The following is a 23,493-nucleotide window of genomic DNA, read 5'->3' as shown; positions in this document are numbered from 1 at the left end:
AGATGTTCGATCGTATTCAAGTCCAGGCTCTGGTTGGGACACTCAAGGACAGTCAGAGACTTGTCCCGAAGCCACTTCTGCGCGGTCTCGGCTGTGTGCTTAGGGTTGTTGTCCTGTTGGAAGGTGAACCTTCGCCCCAGTCTAAGGTCCTGAGCGCTCTGGATCAGGTTTTCATCAAGGTTCTCTCTGTACTTTGCTCCATTCATCATGAACTGAAGTAAACTTCAACAAGTGCTGTGTGTTTTCCACATTCATCCTGAACTGAATCAACAAGTGCTGTGTGTTTTTGACATTCATCCTGAACTGAATCAACAAGTGCTGTGTGTTTTCAACATTCATCCTGAACTGAATCAACAAGTGCTGTGTGTTTTCAACATTCATCCTGAACTGAATCAACAAGTGCTGTGTGTTTTCAACATTCATCCTGAACTGAATCAACAAGTGCTGTGTGTTTTCAACATTCATCCTGAACTGAATCAACAAGTGCTGTGTGTTTCCAACATTCAACATTCATCATGACCTGAACTTCAACGTTTCTTTGAATGACTATTTTTTTCAGGCTGATAGTTCTAATAGTTCTGATTGTTTTAATGTGTGATTTGTCAATTCGGCGCATCACTAACAGGTTCAACTGTTCAACCTCCCAAAGAAGACGTCACCATCCACCTCTGTTTTCCATCCCCCTGGGCCTCTGCAACCCCAGCAGAAGCTATTTCATTAACATAGAAACAGGAAGTTGCACATTGAGCAACTACAGCACGTCCTTCTGTTGTACAAGGAGTTTTTTGTTTGTTACGGTTAGTGTGCATCGTACAGGGCTAAACTTCAGGTGTCACCCAGTGGTATTAACTCAATTGAAATCTACCATTCTGAGGAAACCTGTTTTTAGAAAACACCACCTTTCTAGATTCTAATGCAACTTAGAAAATACACGGCAGCACGCAACGTTAAGGTTACCTTTAAAAAATATGGTGTTAACAAAGACACAATCTAGAACTAAATATGGTACACTGAGTGTACAAAACATTAGGAACATCTTCCTAATATTGAATTGCACACCCTTTTGCCCCTCAGAACAGCCTCAATTCGTTGGAGCATGGGACTCTACAAGGTGTTGAAAGCGTTCCACAGGGATGCTGGCCCCATGTTGACTCCAATGCTTACCACAGTTGTGTCAAGTTGGCTGGATGTCCTTTGGATGGTGGACCATTGTTGATACACACAGGAAACTGTTGCAGTTGCCCGCACCTACAACCATACCCCGTTCAAAGGCACCTACTACCATACCCCGTTCAAAGGCACCTACTACCATACCCCGTTCAAAGGTACCTACTACCATACCCCGTTCAAAGGCACCTACTACCATACCCCGTTCAAAGGCACCTACTACCATACCCCGTTCAAAGGCACTTCAATATTTTGTCTTGCCCGTTCATCCTCTGAATGACACACATACACAATCTATGTCTCAATTGTCTCAAGGCTTAAATAATCCTCCTTTGATCTGTCTGCCCCCCTTCATCTACACTGATTGAAGTGGAAGGGATCATAGCTTTCACCTGGAATCCCCTGGTCAGTCTGTGTCATGGCAAGAGCAGGTGTTCTTAATGTTTTGTCCAATCAGTGTATAGCTTCACTTACAACAGTGCTGTCTATAGATTGAGGTCTTGGGGGATATCTTCTCTCTTCTTTGTAGCTAGTGATGAGGGACACGTTAGGGGAACGTTAGGGACACTCTCTCTCTCTCTCTGACTCTCTCTCTCTCTCTGTCTCTCTCTCTCTCTCTCTCTCTCTCTCTCTCTCTCTCTCTCTCTCTCTGACTCTCTCTCTCTCTCTCCATCTCTCTCTCTCTCTCTCTCTGACACACCATACACACACACACACACACACACACACACACACACACACACACACACAACCGGGGACATTAAACAAGTATACAGCATTAATATAAAACACACCCTGTCGTGGATCTGACAGATGGCCTTGATTACACGAACCCTTTAATAGATTTAAAAGCGATGTGGTCATAAACCAGAACCCTTATTAGATCAACTAACAACCTGCCCTGCAGTACGGTCTGTCTGGACAATTATACGACACACACACACACGCAAACGACCTGCACTGGGCATCAACCAGACCTAGCCAGCCAGGCAGGCTGTATCATAGACCTTTTATTTGTATTTTTATTTGACCTTTTATTTAACTAGGCAAGTCAGTTAAGAACAAATTCTTATTTACAATGACGGCCTACCAAAAGGCCTACTGCGGGGACGAGGGCTGGGATTAAATATAAAGTAAATTAAATAAAAAATATAGGACAAAACACACATCACGACAAGAGAGACACCACAACACTAAATAAAGAGAGACCTAAGACAATAACATAGCAAGGCAGCGACACATGACAACACAGCATGGTAGCAACACTTGGAATGAAGTTACCTCTATCTCCAAGTATATGTGAAAGTTTGTTCCCTAAGAAGGTTGTACCAGTCCCTGTAGAGACCTACACACCAGATGCCGTGTCTTTATTTGATGATCCTGTTGTTGCAGGAAATGCAAACATGTAGTGTATTAAAGGTTTATAAAGGATTCTAAAGTTTTTAAATTTCCAAAAATGTAAGACTTGATTTGCCCTACTGAAAAATGATCAAACCCATATAATAATTCATATTTCTTGTTGCTGCTGAATTATTTTTCTGCTGTGAGAAACTGGGTCAAAGTAATATGCGGCATCTGTAGCTATAGGATGTTGTACAATTAAACAACAAGGTGTCCTGTCAGTTAAGCAGAATGACTCCAAATAGCAGCTTCAAATTGCACCCATTGGTGTAATCAGGATAAGGGGAGTGTCTAAAGAAATCACAGACGAGAGACCCAACATTACCTCAAAACTCCTGTCATTATTATAATGAGACTTGTGGAGAACGTGTCCCCCTTACATGTCAATAAATTACGCCAGCCACAAAACCAAGTGGCCCATTTAAATATGTCATGAATGAGAGGTTGTTACTCATACGTCTAGGGAGCTGGTTAGGTGACTCATTTGCAGGCCGACATTTAATGGGGCATGAGAAATATACCCAGGCTGGGATGAACTCTTCTCCTTATTTTAACATCCAACATTTGGTAGTCAACTGTTGATCTCTATCCAACACAGGAGTTTTTTTTATTTAACTAGGGCAAGTCAGTTAAGAATAAATTCTTATTTTACAATGACTGCTTACTCCGGCGAAACTCAGACAATGCTGGGCCAATTGTGCACCGCCCTATGGGACTCTCAATCACAGTCGGCTGTGATACAGCCTGGAATCAAACCAGGGTCTGTAGTGACGCCTCTAGCACTGAGATGCAGTGTCTTAGGCCACCGCGCCACTCGGGAGAAAGACACCATTGTTTCCCAATAGACCAACACAAATCAGTGAGCTAGGTTTACTAGGTACAGTCTATTGTCATTAAACAGATAATGTTCTTCTTAAAATCGTCTGAACAATTTAGGCATATCTATAGTGAACTAAAACACTCCTCAATGGACCTACTTCTTTACTATAGAACCGTCTATGTTGGCTGTGGCCACTAGGTGGCAGTCTACAGCAGGGTTTTTCCCCCCTCCCATGCAGAGTATACTCATGCTGCACTAGAGGTTGATCGTTCATCCTGGCTGCCGTAGTGCACTTTGGGAAGAATCAGCACGCTTCTAATACTGGCTATGTTTAGCGGTGTTTCTGAAACCAAAATGAATCGAAATGTGGATCTGTATAATGTTCAGTAGGCCTATTCAGGTGCAGTATGCTTGAAATGTAACTTGATCAGGTAAGTTAAAGGTGTTTAGTCTATTAATACAAGCTATATATGCGCTACACTGTACTATACTGTATATTATATTGTATTGTGTAGCTCAAAACGGCTTAGACTCGTGTTTGTTTTTAAAATAGCAAAAGAAAAACAATTCTTGAAACTTATCCCTACAGTTTTGTTTAGCTTTCTCTTTGAATTAAAAAATAAAATAATTGCACACCGTTTATTGTATATGAGGCAATGCATCCCAGTTCATTCAGTCTCTGCAAATGTGGCAAAACGAACAATTATTTTCTCTAATTTAAAAAAAAGAGAGAAAAAATAAGGACCTGTAGCTTTAAGAAAGAGGTGTGTTGTACAGGGATGACGCAGGAATAATAATGAAAAGATGCTTCGAAATTCCTCCCCCTCCAGCCAGCGTGTGTGGTAGCTGTCTGGGCAGTTACCATATTTAAACAAGAGGAATGACCAGAGAAACAGGAGAATTAGTTAGCAAAACAGAGGGGATTCTTCCATCAGTTGAGGAGGTTGCAGGAGACTCTCTGTGCAGGATCATACACTTCATACATTTAGAATTTTTATTTCATTCATTCAAAGAAAAAGGTTATTTAATTTAGATTATTTATTTTGGAAGACTCCACATTGGAATTTGCAATTTACCTGTGGACTCGGGAGTCTGCGGCTCCGGGGACGCAGTTGACTTGGAGAGAGAGATAAACATTTATTCATGATTATAGACAAAGCATAACTTTTAAAGTTGCATCATGCCATGTTACATTTCAGTGTGTTTGTACATTTGGCTGGGGTTGTTACCTGGCCGGACAAGTGCAACAGTGATTGAGGACATCGAAGTATTGGTGATGTTGCCAAAAAATAACTCTTATATTTTCTCAATAGCAAGAGTGGCTCCGGCAATAGAGTATGCAAAACAGAGGTTGAAAATCGGAGGCGGTGTGTATTCCGGACTTAATTTCAATTTACGCTATGCGGATTCTAACTGTGGCAATGATGCGCTCTTTTCCCTGGTGGACCGCTCCTGCGAGAAGAAGCCGGACTTGGTTCTCGGTCCGGTGTGTGAATACGCTGCGGCGCCGGTGATAAGGATGGCTTCTCACTGGAACATCCCGGTAATATCGACAGGTGCTCTGGCCAGCGGTTTTAGTGACAAGGAGAAAGAATATTCTCACCTGACCCGAATCTCCCCGTCTTACCTAAAAATGGCAGAAACATTCTCGGCGATGTTCCGTCACTTCAACTGGAAAGACGCGTTGCTGATCTTCGATGACGACAAAGAGGAGAGAAATTGTTACTTCACTCTGGAAGGGGTGCACCTCAAACTCATGGAGCAATATCATACAGTCCACATAGCGATCAACACTAAAGAAGAGGGCCTGAACGCAGATGACATCATCAACTACATCTACGAGAGTGAAGGTAGGCTACTTGTACTGAGAAAAAGTCTCGACACTGTCCCATTGTGTAGCGGAAATGTCAGACATGTTTAACCGTAGCCCCATCTACTAATACTGCCACTCAATATACTTATTGCACTTCAAATGTTCGCGTTCGTGTGCTTTATTGAAGAAAGTATTCACACCCCTTGACTTTTTCCACATTTTGTTGTGTTACCGCCTGAATATAACGTTTATGAAAATTAGATTTTGTGTCACTGGCCTACACACAATACCCCATTAGGTCAAATTTGACAAATTAATGAAAAGCTGAAATGTCTTGAGTCAGTAATTATTCAAATTCTTTGTTATGGTAAGGAGCATAAATAAGTTCAGGAGTAAAAATGTGCTTAACAAGTCACATAATAAGTTGCATGGACTCACTCCGTGTTCAATAATAGTGTTTAACATGATTTATGAATGACTACCTCATCTCTGTACCCCACACACATACAATAATCTGTAAGACCCCTCAGTCAAGCGGTGAATTCCAAACACAGATTTAACCGCAAAGATCAGGGAGGTTTTCCAACGCCTTCACAACGAAGGGCAACTATTGGTAGAGGAGCAAAAAAAATAAACAAAAGCAGACATTGAATATCCCTTTGAGCATGGTGAAGTTATTAATTACACTTTGGATGGTGTATTAATACACCCAGTCGCTACAAAGATACAGGCTTCCTTCCTAACTCAGTTGCCGGGATTTCACCATGAGGCCAATGGTGATTTTAAAACAGTTACAGAGTTTAATGACTGTGGTAGGAGAGAACTGAGGATGGATCAACAACATTGTAGTTACTCCACAATACTAACCTACATGACAAGAGTGAAAAGAAGGAAGCCTGTACAGAATACAAAAATTCCAAAACATGCATCCTGTTTGCAATAAGGCACAAAAGTATAACTGGGAAAAGATTTGGCAAAGAAATGTACTTTATGTCCTGAATACAAAGCATTATGTTTGGTGCAAATCCAACACAACACATCACTGAGTACCACTCTTCATATTTTCAAGCGTGGTGGTGGCTGCATCATGTTATGGGTATGCTTGTCATCGGAAATAACAAGGGAGTATTTTAGGATAAAAATAAACTGAATAGAGCTAAGATAGTGGGAGACAAATCCACCTTTCAGCTGGATAATAACCTACAACACAAGGACAAATATACAATGGAGTTGCTTACCGAGACGACATTGAACGTTCCTGTGTGGCCTAGTTACAGTTTTGACTTAAATTGACGTGAAAATCTATGGCAAGACTTGAAAAGGGCTGTCTAGCAATGATCAACATCCAACTTGACAAAGCTTGAATAATTTTTTGAAAAGAATAATGTCCAAATATTGTACAATCCAGGTGTGTAAAACTCTTAGAGACTTACCCAGAAAGACTCACAGCTGTAATCACTGCCAAAGGTGCTTCTACAAAATATTGACTCAGGGGTGTGAATCATTTTGTAAAGGAAATATTTCTGAATGTCACTTTCAATAGATTTACAAAAAAAATCTAAAAACATGTTTTCACTTTGTCATTATGGGGTTATTGTGTGAGAGAAAACGATGGGTCAATTTAAGGATGTAACACGACAAAATGTGGAATAAGTCAACGGGTATGAAGACTTTCTGAAGGTTATGAATGGCTTTTCTGCTGCCTAATGTCCAATATGTGAGGAAGTTATTCAGAATATGAGAGGAAATATGCCAAATATTTACATCTATGTGAAGAATACATTATCTCCAAGATGTTAAATCTAACATAAATGAAAGTGTTTGTGGAATTTACTTCTTGCTTACTTCAAAAGCACATCATGCTGTAGGCGGCTGGGCCTACTGCACTGGGCTGACTGTACTATTTACAATAGGCTACAGTACTGGGCCTACTCAAACCCATGATGGTTCCATTCTTGCTATTATTGAATTACTTCATGATTTAGCTTCCTTCCCAGTACTGTGTGGAGAGTGGCCTTTGTCTTAGGACATTGGTGCTGTGAGGAGAGCGTAATCTCCCTCCCTCCCTACCCCTCACAGAGGGGTGAGATGTGTCTTCCCTCTTTTCTGATGGCTGTTCCCCCCTCCCTCCCTCCCTCCCTCCTGCTCTGTGTGTTGTCACAGAGGGGTGAGATGGGTCTTCCCTCTTTTCAGATGGCTGTTCCCCCCTCTCTCCCTCCCTCCCTCCTGCTCTGTGTGAGATGGGTCTTCCCTCTTTTCTGATGGCTGTTCCCCCTCCCTCCCTCCCTCCCTCCCTCCCTCCCTCCCTCCCTCCCTCCCTCCCTCCCTCCCTCCCTCCCTCCCTCCCTCCCTCCCTCCCTCCTGCTCTGTGTGTTGTCACAGAGGGGTGAGATGGGTCTTCCCTCTTTTCAGATGGCTGTTCCCCCCTCCCTCCCTCCCTCCCTCCTGCTCTGTGTGAGATGGGTCTTCCCTCTTTTCAGATGGCTGTTCCCCCCTCCCTCCCTCCCTCCCTTTAAAGCTGGAACACTTCATGCGCCTAACTAACCCCCACCACACACATACACACACACACACACATACACACACACATACACACATACATACACACACACACATACATACATACATACATACACACATACACACATACATACAGTGGGGAGAACAAGTATTTGATACACTGCCGATTTTGCAGGTTTTCCTACTTACAAAGCATGTAGAGGTCTGTAATTTTTATCATAGGTACACTTCAACTGTGAGAGACGGAATCTAAAACAAAAATCCAGAAAATCACATTGTATGATTTTTAAGTAATTAATTTGCATTTTATTGCATGACATAAGTATTTGATCACCTACCAACCAGTAAGAATTCCGGCTCTCACAGACCTGTTAGTTTTTCTTTAAGAAGCCCTCCTGTTCTCCACTCATTACCTGTATTAACTGCACCTGTTTGAACTCGTTACCTGTATAAAAGACACCTGTCCACACGCTCAATCAAACAGACTCCAACCTCTCCACAATGGCCAAGACCAGAGAGCTGTGTAAGGACATCAGGGATAAAATTGTAGACCTGCACAAGGCTGGGATGGGCTACAGGACAATAGGCAAGCAGCTTGGTGAGAAGGCAACAACTGTTGGCGCAATTATTAGAAAATGGAAGAAGTTCAAGATGACGGTCAATCACCCTCGGTCTGGGGCTCCATGCAAGATATCACCTCGTGGGGCATCAATGATCATGAGGAAGGTGAGGGATCAGCCCAGAACTACACGGCAGGACCTGGTCAATGACCTGAAGAGAGCTGGGACCACAGTCTCAAAGAAAACCATTAGTAACACACTACGCCGTCATGGATTAAAATCCTGCAGCGCACGCAAGGTCCCCCTGCTCAAGCCAGCGCATGTCCAGGCCCGTCTGAAGTTTGCCAATGACCATCTGGATGATCCAGAGGAGGAATGGGAGAAGGTCATGTGGTCTGATGAGACAAAAATATAACTTTTTGGTCTAAACTCCACTCGCTGTGTTTGGAGGAAGAAGAAGGATGAGTACAACCCCAAGAACCCATCCCAAACGTGAAGCATGGAGGTGGAAACATCATTCTTTGGGGCTGCTTTTCTGCAAAGGGGACAGGACGACTGCACCGTATTGAGGGGAGGATGGATGGGGCCATGTATCGCGAGATCTTGGCCAACAACCTCCTTCCCTCAGTAAGAGCATTGAAGATGGGTCGTGGCTGGGTCTTCCAGCATGACAACATCCCGAAACACACAGCCAGGGCAACTAAGGAGTGGCTCCGTAAGAAGCATCTCAAGGTCCTGGAGTGGTCTAGCCAGTCTCCAGACCTGAATCCAATAGAAAATCTTTGGAGGGAGCTGAAATTCCGTATTGCCCAGCGACAGCCCCGAAACCTGAAGGATCTGGAGAAGGTCTGTATGGAGGAGTGGGCCAAAATCCCTGCTGCAGTGTGTACAAACCTGGTCAAGAACTACAGGAAACGTATGATCTCTGTAATTGCAAACAAAGGTTTCTGTACCAAATATTAAGTTCTGCTTTTCTGATGTATCAAATACTTATGTCATGCAATAAAATGCTAATTAATTACTTAAAAATCATACAATGTGATTTTCTGGATTTTTGTTTTAGATTCCGTCTCTCACAGTTGAAGTGTACCTATGATAAAAATTACAGACCTCTACATGCTTTGTAAGTAGGAAAACCTGCAAAATCGGCAGTGTATCAAATACTTGTTCTCCCCACTGTACATACATACATACATACATACATACATACATACATACATACATACATACATACATACATACATACATACAGTTGAAGTCGGAAGTTTACATACACTTAGGTTGGAGTCATTAAAACTCATTTTTCAACCACTTCACAAATTTCTTGTTAACAAACCATAGTTATGGCAAGTCGGTTAGGAAATCTACTTTGTGACACAAGTCATTTTTCCAGCAATTGTTTACAGACAGATTATTTCACCTATAATTCACTGTATCACAATTCCAGTGGGTCAGAATTTTACATACACTAAGTTGACTGTGCCTTTAAACAGCTTGGAAAATTCCAGAAAATGATATCATGGCTTTAGAAGCATCTGATAGGCTAATTGTCATAATTTGAGTCAATTGGAGGTGTACCTGTGGATGTATTTCAAGGCCTACCTTCAAACTCAGTGCCTCTTTGCTTGACATTATAGGAAAATCAAAAGAAATCAACCAAGACCTCAGAAAATAAATTGTAGACCTCCACAAGTTTGGTTCATCCTTGGGAGCAATTTCCAAACACCTGAAAGTACCACGTTCATCTGTACAAACAATACTACGCAAGTATAAACACCATGGGACCACGCAGCCGTCATACCACTCAGGAAGGAGACGCGTTCTGTCTCCTAGTGATGAATGTACTTTGGTGCGAAAAGTGCAAATCAATCCCAGAACAACAGCAAAGGACCGTGTGAAGATGCTGGAGGAAACAGGTACAAAAGTATCTATATCCACAGTAAAACGAGTCCTATATCGACATAACCTGAAAGGCCGCTCAGCAACGAAGAAGCCACTGCTCCAAAACTGCCAATAAAAAGCCAGACTACGGTTTGCAACTGCACATGGTGACAAAGATTGTACTTTTTGGAGAAATGTTCTCTGGTCTGATGAAACAAAAATAGAACTGTTTGGCCATAATATTTGGAGGAAAATTTTGGGATGCTTGCAAGCTGAAGAACACCATCCCAACTGTGAAGCACGGGGGTGGCAGCATCATGTTGTGGGGATGCTTTTCGGCAGGAGGGACTGGTGCACTTCACAAAATAGATGGCTTCATGAGGAAGGAAAATTATGTGGATATATTGAAGCAACATTTCAAGACATCAGTCAGGAAGTTGAAGCTTGGTTGCAAATGGGTCTTCCAAATGGACAATGACCCCAAGCATACTTCCAAAGTTGTGGCAAAATGGCTTAAGGACAACAAAGTCAAGGTATTGGAGTGGCCATCACAAGGCCCTGACCTCAATAGAACATCTGTGGGCAGAACTGAAAATGCGTGTGTGAGCAAGGAGGCCTATAAACTTGACTCAGTTACACCAGCTCTGTCAGGAGGAATGGGCCAAAATTCACAGTTCAAACGTGCTAAACAAATAGTTATATTGACTACGTCCGTCCTAGCTCTCTAATGTCTTAATCGAAATTACGGATTGCCTCTTATCCGCTTGTCGTCCCCTTAATGCCATAGTTTGTACATCTCAATTGTCATTAGAAACCACATTTGTTTAAACGAGTCAGCCATATCAGCCATATTTTTTTTAAAGGCAGCAAATGAGGCTGAATGAACAGTTTCCCTGCCAGACAAGGCTCTGCTGATAGCCATGTGTAGCAGTGGTAAGATGTTGGGACAGCTTTATGTAGGCCCTAGCAGTTTGTGGGCACCGATTGTCACCGTTATAGTGCAATTAATGTATTGTTTAGTGTTGTGTTGTGGCTTTGTTGGCATTATTTTCTTTTGCCCCACCAATATTTACATACCAGAATTGCCACTGAAGCTAACAGTCTGCACTCTAACCTCATAGTCATTGTATAATTTTAAATCCAAAGTGCTTGTGTATGAGCCAAAACAACAAAACGTGTTCCAATACTGTACACACAAACATTCTATTTCTCTGCTGCCAATCCCATTATGCTGTGGTGAAACTCTCCCCCGTCACTCTTCGCCAAACACAACACCTGCCCTCCTGTGCCCCTTGCCCGCCCGCCTGCCCCGCTCTCTCCCAATGGCAGCTCCCCTCAGCTCCGTCGGTGCCCACTGTTTCCTCTGGAACAGCCTAGGTGTCAAAATATCTGCCTGTCCGTGTCCGTCTGTCTGCGTGTCCGTCTGTCTGCGTGTCCGTCTGTCTGCGTGTCCGTCTGTCTGCGTGTCCGTCTGTCTGCGTGTCCGTCTGTCTGCGTGTCCGTCTGTCTGCGTGTCCGTCTGTCTGCGTGTCCGTCTGTCTGCGTGTCCGTCTGTCTGCGTGTCCGTCTGTCTGCGTGTCCGTCTGTCTGCGTGTCCGTCTGTCTGCGTGTCCGTCTGTCTGCGTGTCCGTCTGTCTGCGTGTCCGTCTGTCTGCATGCGCGTGTCCGTCTGTCAAAACGATCCATTGTCTCTCCGCTACAGAGCTCTGGGAGATGGCCAGCCATTCCACCATCCTCTGTTCTGAAAAATAATCCCTATTCAGTCAGACCTCATTTCTTTGGCTCTGGGCAGAGGGATGGGTAGATAGGTGGATGGTTGGATGGTTGGACGGGCGGACGGTTCTATGTTGTCTTATCAGGGCTGTCCCGACAAAAAATTATAATCTTGGTCGAACCAAGAGTCGTCTTTAACATTTTTAAACGTGTATTTTTCCATATATAGACACATCCTATGTGTTTTAATCAAATATACCGTTCAAAAGTTTAGGGTTACTTAGAAATGTCCTTGTTTTTGAAAGAAAAGCACATTTTTTGTCCATTTAAAATAACATCAAATTGATCAGAAATACAGTGTAGACATTGTTAATGTTGTAAATGACTATTGTAGCTTGAAACAGCAGATTATTTTATGGAATATCTACATAGGCGCACAGAGGCCCATTATCAGCAACCATCACTCCTGTGTTCCAATGGCACGTTGTGTTAGCTAATACAAGATAATCATTTTAAAAGGCTAACTGATCATTTAGAAAACCCTTTTGCAATTATGTTAGCACAGTTGAAAACTGTTGTTCTGATTAAAGAAGCAATCCAACTGGCCTTCTTTGGACTAGTTGAGTATCTGGAGCATCAGCATTTGTGGATTTGATTACAGGCTCAAAATGTCCAGAAACAAAGACCTTTCTTCTGAAACTCGTCAGTCTATTCTTGTTCTGAGAAATGAAGGCTATTCCATGCGAGAAATTGCCAAGAAACTGAAGATCCCGTACAACGCTGTGTACTACTCCCTTCACAGAACAGCGCAAACTGTCTCTAACCAGAATAGAAAGAGGTTTGGGAGGCCCCGGTGCATAACTAAGCAAGAGGACAAGTACATCAGAGTGTCTTTGCCTTGATGACAGCTTTGCACATTCTTGACATTCTCACAACCAACTTCATGAGATAGTCACCTGGAATGCATTTCAATTAGCAGGTGTGCCTTGTTAAAAGTTAATTTGCATTCTGCAGCGATGCGCCATCCCATCTGGAGTGGGACTGTCATTCATTTTTCAACAGGACAATGACCCAAAACACACCTCCTGGCTGTGTAAGGGACATTTGACCAAGAAGGAGAGTGATGGAGGGCTGCATCAGATGACCTGGCCTCCACAATCACCTGATCTCAACCCAAGTTAAATGGTTAGGGATGTTGGACTGCAGAGTGAAGGAAAAGCAGCCAAGAAGTGCTCAGCATATGTGGGAACTCCTTCAAGACTATTGGAAAAGCATTCCAGGTGAAGCTCGTTGAGAGAATGCCAAGAGTGTGCAAAGCTGTCATCAAGGCAAAGGGTGGCTATTTGAAGAGTCTCAAATGTAAAATATTTGGATTTGTTTAACACTTTCTTTTGGTTACTACATGATTCCATATATGTTATTTCATAGTTTTAATGTCTTCACTATTATTCTACAATGTAGAAAATAGTTAAAATAAGAAAACCCTTGAATGAGTAGGTGTTCTAAAACTCTTGACTGGTAGTGTACAGCTGGCATTATCAAGTCTGTAGTCTGTAGCCTGACTAGGATATACAGCTGGCATTATCAAGTCTGTAGTCTGTAGCCTGACTAGGATATACAGCTGGCATTATCAAGTCTGTAGTCTGTAGCCTGACTAGGATATACAGCTGGCATTATCAAGTCTGTAGTCTGTAGCCTGACTAGGATATACAGCTGGCATTATCAAGTCTGTAGTCTGTAGCCTGACTAGGATATACAGCTGGCATTATCAAGTCTGTAGTCTGTAGCCTGACTAGGATATACAGCTGGCATTATCAAGTCTGTAGTCTGTAGCCTGACTAGGATATACAGCTGGCATTATCAAGTCTGTAGTCTGTAGCCTGACTAGGATATACAGCTGGCATTATCAAGTCTGTAGTCTGTAGCCTGACTAGGATATACAGCTGGCATTATCAAGTCTGTAGTCTGTAGCCTGACTAGGATATACAGCTGGCATTATCAAGTCTGTAGTCTGTAGCCTGACTAGGATATACAGCTGGCATTATCAAGTCTGTAGTCTGTAGCCTGACTAGGATATACAGCTGGCATTATCAAGTCTGTAGTCTGTAGCCTGACTAGGATATACAGCTGGCATTATCAAGTCTGTAGTCTGTAGCCTGACTAGGATATACAGCTGGCATTATCAAGTCTGTAGTCTGTAGCCTGACTAGGATATACAGCTGGCATTATCAAGTCTGTAGTCTGTAGCCTGACTAGGATGTACAGCTGGCATTATCAAGTCTGTAGTCTGTAGCCTGACTAGGATATACAGCTGGCATTATCAAGTCTGTAGTCTGTAGCCTGACTAGGATATACAGCTGGCATTATCAAGTCTGTAGTCTGTAGCCTGACTAGGATGTACAGCTGGCATTATCAAGTCTGTAGTCTGTAGCCTGACTAGGATATACAGCTGGCATTATCAAGTCTGTAGTCTGTAGCCTGACTAGGATGTACAGCTGGCATTATCAAGTCTGTAGTCTGTAGCCTGACTAGGATATACAGCTGGCATTATCAAGTCTGTAGTCTGTAGCCTGACTAGGATGTACAGCTGGCATTATCAAGTCTGTAGTCTGTAGCCTGACTAGGATATACAGCTGGCATTATCAAGTCTGTAGTCTGTAGCCTGACTAGGATATACAGCTGGCATTATCAAGTCTGTAGTCTGTAGCCTGACTAGGATATACAGCTGGCATTATCAAGTCTGTAGTCTGTAGCCTGACTAGGATATACAGCTGGCATTATCAAGTCTGTAGTCTGTAGCCTGACTAGGATATACAGCTGGCATTATCAAGTCTGTAGTCTGTAGCCTGACTAGGATATACAGCTGGCATTATCAAGTCTGTAGTCTGTAGCCTGACTAGGATATACAGCTGGCATTATCAAGTCTGTAGTCTGTAGCCTGACTAGGATATACAGCTGGCATTATCAAGTCTGTAGCCTGACTAGGATATACAGCTGGCACTATCAAGTCTGTAGTCTGACTAGGATATACAGCTGGCATTATCAAGTCTGTAGTCTGTAGCCTGACTAGGATATACAGCTGGCATTATCAAGTCTGTAGCCTGACTAGGATATACAGCTGGCACTATCAAGTCTGTAGTCTGACTAGGATATACAGCTGGCACTATCAAGTCTGTAGTCTGACTAGGATATACAGCTGGCACTATCAAGTCTGTAGCCTGACTAGGATATACAGCTGGCACTATCAAGTCTGTAGTCTGACTAGGATATACAGCTGGCACTATCAAGTCTGTAGTCTGACTAGGATATACAGCTGGCATTATCAAGTCTGTAGTCTGACTAGGATATACAGCTGGCATTATCAAGTCTGTAGTCTGTAGCCTGACTAGGATATACAGCTGGCATTATCAAGTCTGTAGTCTGTAGCCTGACTAGGATATACAGCTGGCATTATCAAGTCTGTAGTCTGTAGCCTGACTAGGATATACAGCTGGCATTATCAAGTCTGTAGTCTGTAGCCTGACTAGGATATACAGCTGGCATTATCAAGTCTGTAGTCTGTAGCCTGACTAGGATATACAGCTGGCATTATCAAGTCTGTAGTCTGTAGCCTGACTAGGATATACAGCTGGCATTATCAAGTCTGTAGTCTGTAGCCTGACTAGGATATACAGCTGGCATTATCAAGTCTGTAGTCTGTAGCCTGACTAGGATATACAGCTGGCATTATCAAGTCTGTAGCCTGACTAGGATATACAGCTGGCACTATCAAGTCTGTACTCTGACTAGGATATACAGCTGGCATTATCAAGTCTGTAGTCTGTAGCCTGACTAGGATATACAGCTGGCATTATCAAGTCTGTAGCCTGACTAGGATATACAGCTGGCACTATCAAGTCTGTAGTCTGACTAGGATATACAGCTGGCACTATCAAGTCTGTAGTCTGACTAGGATATACAGCTGGCACTATCAAGTCTGTAGCCTGACTAGGATATACAGCTGGCACTATCAAGTCTGTAGTCTGACTAGGATATACAGCTGGCACTATCAAGTCTGTAGTCTGACTAGGATATACAGCTGGCATTATCAAGTCTGTAGTCTGACTAGGATATACAGCTGGCATTATCAAGTCTGTAGTCTGTAGCCTGACTAGGATATACAGCTGGCATTATCAAGTCTGTAGTCTGTAGCCTGACTAGGATATACAGCTGGCATTATCAAGTCTGTAGTCTGTAGCCTGACTAGGATATACAGCTGGCATTATCAAGTCTGTAGCCTGACTAGGATATACAGCTGGCACTATCAAGTCTGTAGTCTGACTAGGATATACAGCTGGCATTATCAAGTCTGTAGTCTGTAGCCTGACTAGGATATACAGCTGGCATTATCAAGTCTGTAGCCTGACTAGGATATACAGCTGGCACTATCAAGTCTGTAGTCTGACTAGGATATACAGCTGGCACTATCAAGTCTGTAGCCTGACTAGGATATACAGCTGGCACTATCAAGTCTGTAGCCTGACTAGGATATACAGCTGGCACTATCAAGTCTGTAGTCTGACTAGGATATACAGCTGGCACTATCAAGTCTGTAGTCTGACTAGGATATACAGCTGGCATTATCAAGTCTGTAGTCTGACTAGGATATACAGCTGGCATTATCAAGTCTGTAGTCTGTAGCCTGACTAGGATATACAGCTGGCATTATCAAGTCTGTAGTCTGTAGCCTGACTAGGATATACAGCTGGCATTATCAAGTCTGTAGTCTGTAGCCTGACTAGGATATACAGCTGGCATTATCAAGTCTGTAGTCTGTAGCCTGACTAGGATATACAGCTGGCATTATCAAGTCTGTAGTCTGTAGCCTGACTAGGATATACAGCTGGCATTATCAAGTCTGTAGTCTGTAGCCTGACTAGGATATACAGCTGGCATTATCAAGTCTGTAGTCTGTAGCCTGACTAGGATATACAGCTGGCATTATCAAGTCTGTAGTCTGTAGCCTGACTAGGATATACAGCTGGCATTATCAAGTCTGTAGTCTGTAGCCTGACTAGGATATACAGCGGGCATTATCAAGTCTGTAGTCTGTAGCCTGACTAGGATATACAGCTGGCATTATCAAGTCTGTAGTCTGTAGCCTGACTAGGATATACAGCTGGCATTATCAAGTCTGTAGTCTGTAGCCTGACTAGGATATACAGCTGGCATTATCAAGTCTGTAGTCTGTAGCCTGACTAGGATATACAGCTGGCATTATCAAGTCTGTAGTCTGTAGCCTGACTAGGATGTACAGCTGGCATTATCAAGTCTGTAGTCTGTAGCCTGACTAGGATATACAGCTGGCATTATCAAGTCTGTAGTCTGTAGCCTGACTAGGATATACAGCTGGCATTATCAAGTCTGTAGTCTGTAGCCTGACTAGGATGTACAGCTGGCATTATCAAGTCTGTAGTCTGTAGCCTGACTAGGATATACAGCTGGCATTATCAAGTCTGTAGTCTGTAGCCTGACTAGGATGTACAGCTGGCATTATCAAGTCTGTAGTCTGTAGCCTGACTAGGATATACAGCTGGCATTATCAAGTCTGTAGTCTGTAGCCTGACTAGGATGTACAGCTGGCATTATCAAGTCTGTAGTCTGTAGCCTGACTAGGATATACAGCTGGCATTATCAAGTCTGTAGTCTGTAGCCTGACTAGGATATACAGCTGGCATTATCAAGTCTGTAGTCTGTAGCCTGACTAGGATATACAGCTGGCATTATCAAGTCTGTAGTCTGTAGCCTGACTAGGATATACAGCTGGCATTATCAAGTCTGTAGTCTGTAGCCTGACTAGGATATACAGCTGGCATTATCAAGTCTGTAGTCTGTAGCCTGACTAGGATATACAGCTGGCATTATCAAGTCTGTAGTCTGTAGCCTGACTAGGATATACAGCTGGCATTATCAAGTCTGTAGTCTGTAGCCTGACTAGGATATACAGCTGGCATTATCAAGTCTGTAGCCTGACTAGGATATACAGCTGGCACTATCAAGTCTGTAGTCTGACTAGGATATACAGCTGGCATTATCAAGTCTGTAGTCTGTAGCCTGACTAGGATATACAGCTGGCATTATCAAGTCTGTAGCCTGACTAGGATATACAGCTGGCACTATCAAGTCTGTAGTCTGACTAGGATATACAGCTGGCACTATCAAGTCTGTAGTCTGACTAGGATATACAGCTGGCACTATCAAGTCTGTAGCCTGACTAGGATATACAGCTGGCACTATCAAGTCTGTAGTCTGACTAGGATATACAGCTGGCACTATCAAGTCTGTAGTCTGACTAGGATATACAGCTGGCATTATCAAGTCTGTAGTCTGACTAGGATATACAGCTGGCATTATCAAGTCTGTAGTCTGTAGCCTGACTAGGATATACAGCTGGCATTATCAAGTCTGTAGTCTGTAGCCTGACTAGGATATACAGCTGGCATTATCAAGTCTGTAGTCTGTAGCCTGACTAGGATATACAGCTGGCATTATCAAGTCTGTAGTCTGTAGCCTGACTAGGATATACAGCTGGCATTATCAAGTCTGTAGTCTGTAGCCTGACTAGGATATACAGCTGGCATTATCAAGTCTGTAGTCTGTAGCCTGACTAGGATATACAGCTGGCATTATCAAGTCTGTAGTCTGTAGCCTGACTAGGATATACAGCTGGCATTATCAAGTCTGTAGTCTGTAGCCTGACTAGGATATACAGCTGGCATTATCAAGTCTGTAGCCTGACTAGGATATACAGCTGGCACTATCAAGTCTGTACTCTGACTAGGATATACAGCTGGCATTATCAAGTCTGTAGTCTGTAGCCTGACTAGGATATACAGCTGGCATTATCAAGTCTGTAGCCTGACTAGGATATACAGCTGGCACTATCAAGTCTGTAGTCTGACTAGGATATACAGCTGGCACTATCAAGTCTGTAGTCTGACTAGGATATACAGCTGGCACTATCAAGTCTGTAGCCTGACTAGGATATACAGCTGGCACTATCAAGTCTGTAGTCTGACTAGGATATACAGCTGGCACTATCAAGTCTGTAGTCTGACTAGGATATACAGCTGGCATTATCAAGTCTGTAGTCTGACTAGGATATACAGCTGGCATTATCAAGTCTGTAGTCTGTAGCCTGACTAGGATATACAGCTGGCATTATCAAGTCTGTAGTCTGTAGCCTGACTAGGATATACAGCTGGCATTATCAAGTCTGTAGTCTGTAGCCTGACTAGGATATACAGCTGGCATTATCAAGTCTGTAGCCTGACTAGGATATACAGCTGGCACTATCAAGTCTGTAGTCTGACTAGGATATACAGCTGGCATTATCAAGTCTGTAGTCTGTAGCCTGACTAGGATATACAGCTGGCATTATCAAGTCTGTAGCCTGACTAGGATATACAGCTGGCACTATCAAGTCTGTAGTCTGACTAGGATATACAGCTGGCACTATCAAGTCTGTAGCCTGACTAGGATATACAGCTGGCACTATCAAGTCTGTAGCCTGACTAGGATATACAGCTGGCACTATCAAGTCTGTAGTCTGACTAGGATATACAGCTGGCACTATCAAGTCTGTAGTCTGACTAGGATATACAGCTGGCACTATCAAGTCTGTAGTCTGACTAGGATATACAGCTGGCATTATCAAGTCTGTAGTCTGACTAGGATATACAGCTGGCATTATCAAGTCTGTAGTCTGTAGCCTGACTAGGATATACAGCTGGCATTATCAAGTCTGTAGTCTGTAGCCTGACTAGGATATACAGCTGGCATTATCAAGTCTGTAGTCTGTAGCCTGACTAGGATATACAGCTGGCATTATCAAGTCTGTAGTCTGTAGCCTGACTAGGATATACAGCTGGCATTATCAAGTCTGTAGTCTGTAGCCTGACTAGGATATACAGCTGGCATTATCAAGTCTGTAGTCTGTAGCCTGACTAGGATATACAGCTGGCATTATCAAGTCTGTAGTCTGTAGCCTGACTAGGATATACAGCTGGCATTATCAAGTCTGTAGTCTGTAGCCTGACTAGGATATACAGCTGGCATTATCAAGTCTGTAGCCTGACTAGGATATACAGCTGGCACTATCAAGTCTGTAGTCTGACTAGGATATACAGCTGGCATTATCAAGTCTGTAGTCTGTAGCCTGACTAGGATATACAGCTGGCATTATCAAGTCTGTAGCCTGACTAGGATATACAGCTGGCACTATCAAGTCTGTAGTCTGACTAGGATATACAGCTGGCACTATCAAGTCTGTAGTCTGACTAGGATATACAGCTGGCATTATCAAGTCTGTAGTCTGTAGCCTGACTAGGATATACAGCTGGCATTATCAAGTCTGTAGTCTGTAGCCTGACTAGGATATACAGCTGGCATTATCAAGTCTGTAGTCTGTAGCCTGACTAGGATATACAGCTGGCATTATCAAGTCTGTAGTCTGTAGCCTGACTAGGATATACAGCTGGCATTATCAAGTCTGTAGTCTGTAGCCTGACTAGGATATACAGCTGGCATTATCAAGTCTGTAGCCTGACTAGGATATACAGCTGGCACTATCAAGTCTGTAGTCTGACTAGGATATACAGCTGGCATTATCAAGTCTGTAGTCTGTAGCCTGACTAGGATATACAGCTGGCATTATCAAGTCTGTAGCCTGACTAGGATATACAGCTGGCACTATCAAGTCTGTAGTCTGACTAGGATATACAGCTGGCACTATCAAGTCTGTAGTCTGACTAGGATATACAGCTGGCACTATCAAGTCTGTAGCCTGACTAGGATATACAGCTGGCACTATCAAGTCTGTAGTCTGACTAGGATATACAGCTGGCACTATCAAGTCTGTAGTCTGACTAGGATATACAGCTGGCATTATCAAGTCTGTAGTCTGACTAGGATATACAGCTGGCATTATCAAGTCTGTAGTCTGTAGCCTGACTAGGATATACAGCTGGCATTATCAAGTCTGTAGTCTGTAGCCTGACTAGGATATACAGCTGGCATTATCAAGTCTGTAGTCTGTAGCCTGACTAGGATATACAGCTGGCATTATCAAGTCTGTAGCCTGACTAGGATATACAGCTGGCACTATCAAGTCTGTAGTCTGACTAGGATATACAGCTGGCATTATCAAGTCTGTAGTCTGTAGCCTGACTAGGATATACAGCTGGCATTATCAAGTCTGTAGTCTGACTAGGATATACAGCTGGCACTATCAAGTCTGTAGTCTGACTAGGATATACAGCTGGCACTATCAAGTCTGTAGTCTGACTAGGATATACAGCTGGCACTATCAAGTCTGTAGTCTGACTAGGATATACAGCTGGCACTATCAAGTCTGTAGTCTGACTAGGATATACAGCTGGCACTATCAAGTCTGTAGTCTGACTAGGATATACAGCTGGCACTATCAAGTCTGTAGCCTGACTAGGATATACAGCTGGCACTATCAAGTCTGTAGTCTGACTAGGATATACAGCTGGCATTATCAAGTCTGTAGTCTGACTAGGATATACAGCTGGCATTATCAAGTCTGTAGTCTGACTAGGATATACAGCTGGCACTATCAAGTCTGTAGTCTGACTAGGATATACAGCTGGCACTATCAAGTCTGTAGTCTGACTAGGATATACAGCTGGCACTATCAAGTCTGTAGTCTGACTAGGATATACAGCTGGCACTATCAAGTCTGTAGTCTGACTAGGATATACAGCTGGCACTATCAAGTCTGTAGTCTGACTAGGATATACAGCTGGCACTATCAAGTCTGTAGTCTGACTAGGATATACAGCTGGCACTATCAAGTCTGTAGTCTGACTAGGATATACAGCTGGCACTATCAAGTCTGTAGCCTGACTAGGATATACAGCTGGCACTATCAAGTCTGTAGTCTGACTAGGATATACAGCTGGCACTATCAAGTCTGTAGTCTGACTAGGATATACAGCTGGCATTATCAAGTCTGTAGTCTGACTAGGATATACAGCTGGCACTATCAAGTCTGTAGTCTGACTAGGATATACAGCTGGCACTATCAAGTCTGTAGTCTGACTAGGATATACAGCTGGCACTATCAAGTCTGTAGCCTGACTAGGATGTACAGCTGGTACTATCAAGTCTGTAGTCTGACTAGGATATACAGCTGGCACTATCAAGTCTGTAGTCTGTAGCCTGACTAGGATATACAGCTGGCACTATCAAGTCTGTAGTCTGTAGCCTGACTAGGATATACAGCTGGCACTATCAAGTCTGTAGTCTGACTAGGATATACAGCTGGCACTATCAAGTCTGTAGTCTGACTAGGATATACAGCTGGCACTATCAAGTCTGTAGTCTGACTAGGATATACAGCTGGCATTATCAAGTCTGTAGTCTGACTAGGATATACAGCTGGCACTATCAAGTCTGTAGTCTGACTAGGATATACAGCTGGCACTATCAAGTCTGTAGTCTGACTAGGATATACAGCTGGCACTATCAAGTCTGTAGTCTGACTAGGATATACAGCTGGCACTATCAAGTCTGTAGTCTGACTAGGATATACAGCTGGCACTATCAAGTCTGTAGTCTGACTAGGATATACAGCTGGCACTATCAAGTCTGTAGTCTGACTAGGATATACAGCTGGCACTATCAAGTCTGTAGTCTGACTAGGATATACAGCTGGCACTATCAAGTCTGTAGCCTGACTAGGATATACAGCTGGCACTATCAAGTCTGTAGTCTGACTAGGATATACAGCTGGCACTATCAAGTCTGTAGTCTGACTAGGATATACAGCTGGCATTATCAAGTCTGTAGTCTGACTAGGATATACAGCTGGCACTATCAAGTCTGTAGTCTGACTAGGATATACAGCTGGCACTATCAAGTCTGTAGTCTGACTAGGATATACAGCTGGCACTATCAAGTCTGTAGCCTGACTAGGATGTACAGCTGGTACTATCAAGTCTGTAGTCTGACTAGGATATACAGCTGGCACTATCAAGTCTGTAGTCTGTAGCCTGACTAGGATATACAGCTGGCACTATCAAGTCTGTAGTCTGTAGCCTGACTAGGATATACAGCTGGCACTATCAAGTCTGTAGTCTGACTAGGATATACAGCTGGCACTATCAAGTCTGTAGTCTGACTAGGATATACAGCTGGCACTATCAAGTCTGTAGTCTGACTAGGATATACAGCTGGCACTATCAAGTCTGTAGTCTGACTAGGATATACAGCTGGCACTATCAAGTCTGTAGTCTGACTAGGATATACAGCTGGCACTATCAAGTCTGTAGTCTGACTAGGATATACAGCTGGCACTATCAAGTCTGTAGTCTGACTAGGATATACAGCTGGCACTATCAAGTCTGTAGCCTGACTAGGATATACAGCTGGCACTATCAAGTCTGTAGTCTGACTAGGATATACAGCTGGCATTATCAAGTCTGTAGTCTGACTAGGATATACAGCTGGCACTATCAAGTCTGTAGTCTGACTAGGATATACAGCTGGCACTATCAAGTCTGTAGTCTGACTAGGATATACAGCTGGCACTATCAAGTCTGTAGCCTGACTAG

General features: G+C 43.1%; 1 protein-coding gene across 2 annotated transcripts in view; it reads left to right on the top strand.

Annotated features, from left to right (window-relative positions):
- Nucleotides 1-4,225: 4,225 nt before the first annotated feature.
- Nucleotides 4,226-23,493, top strand: part of LOC139577319 (atrial natriuretic peptide receptor 3-like) — a 70,751-nt gene continuing 51,483 nt past the window's right edge. The window contains exon 1 of one of the 2 annotated variants that reach the window (XM_071404338.1): nt 4,226-5,238. In XM_071404338.1, the coding sequence (XP_071260439.1) occupies nt 4,569-5,238 (670 nt within the window). In that variant the 5' untranslated portion in view covers nt 4,226-4,568. The remainder of the gene's footprint in view (nt 5,239-23,493) is intronic. The other variant, XM_071404337.1, reaches the window with a different exon arrangement.

The sequence above is a fragment of the Salvelinus alpinus genome, chromosome 5, assembly GCF_045679555.1.
Source record: "Salvelinus alpinus chromosome 5, SLU_Salpinus.1, whole genome shotgun sequence".
NCBI classification, from domain to species: Eukaryota; Metazoa; Chordata; class Actinopteri; order Salmoniformes; family Salmonidae; genus Salvelinus; species Salvelinus alpinus.
Note: the sequence above shows the minus strand (reverse complement) of the source record. Positions and strands in the feature narration are given on the sequence as shown.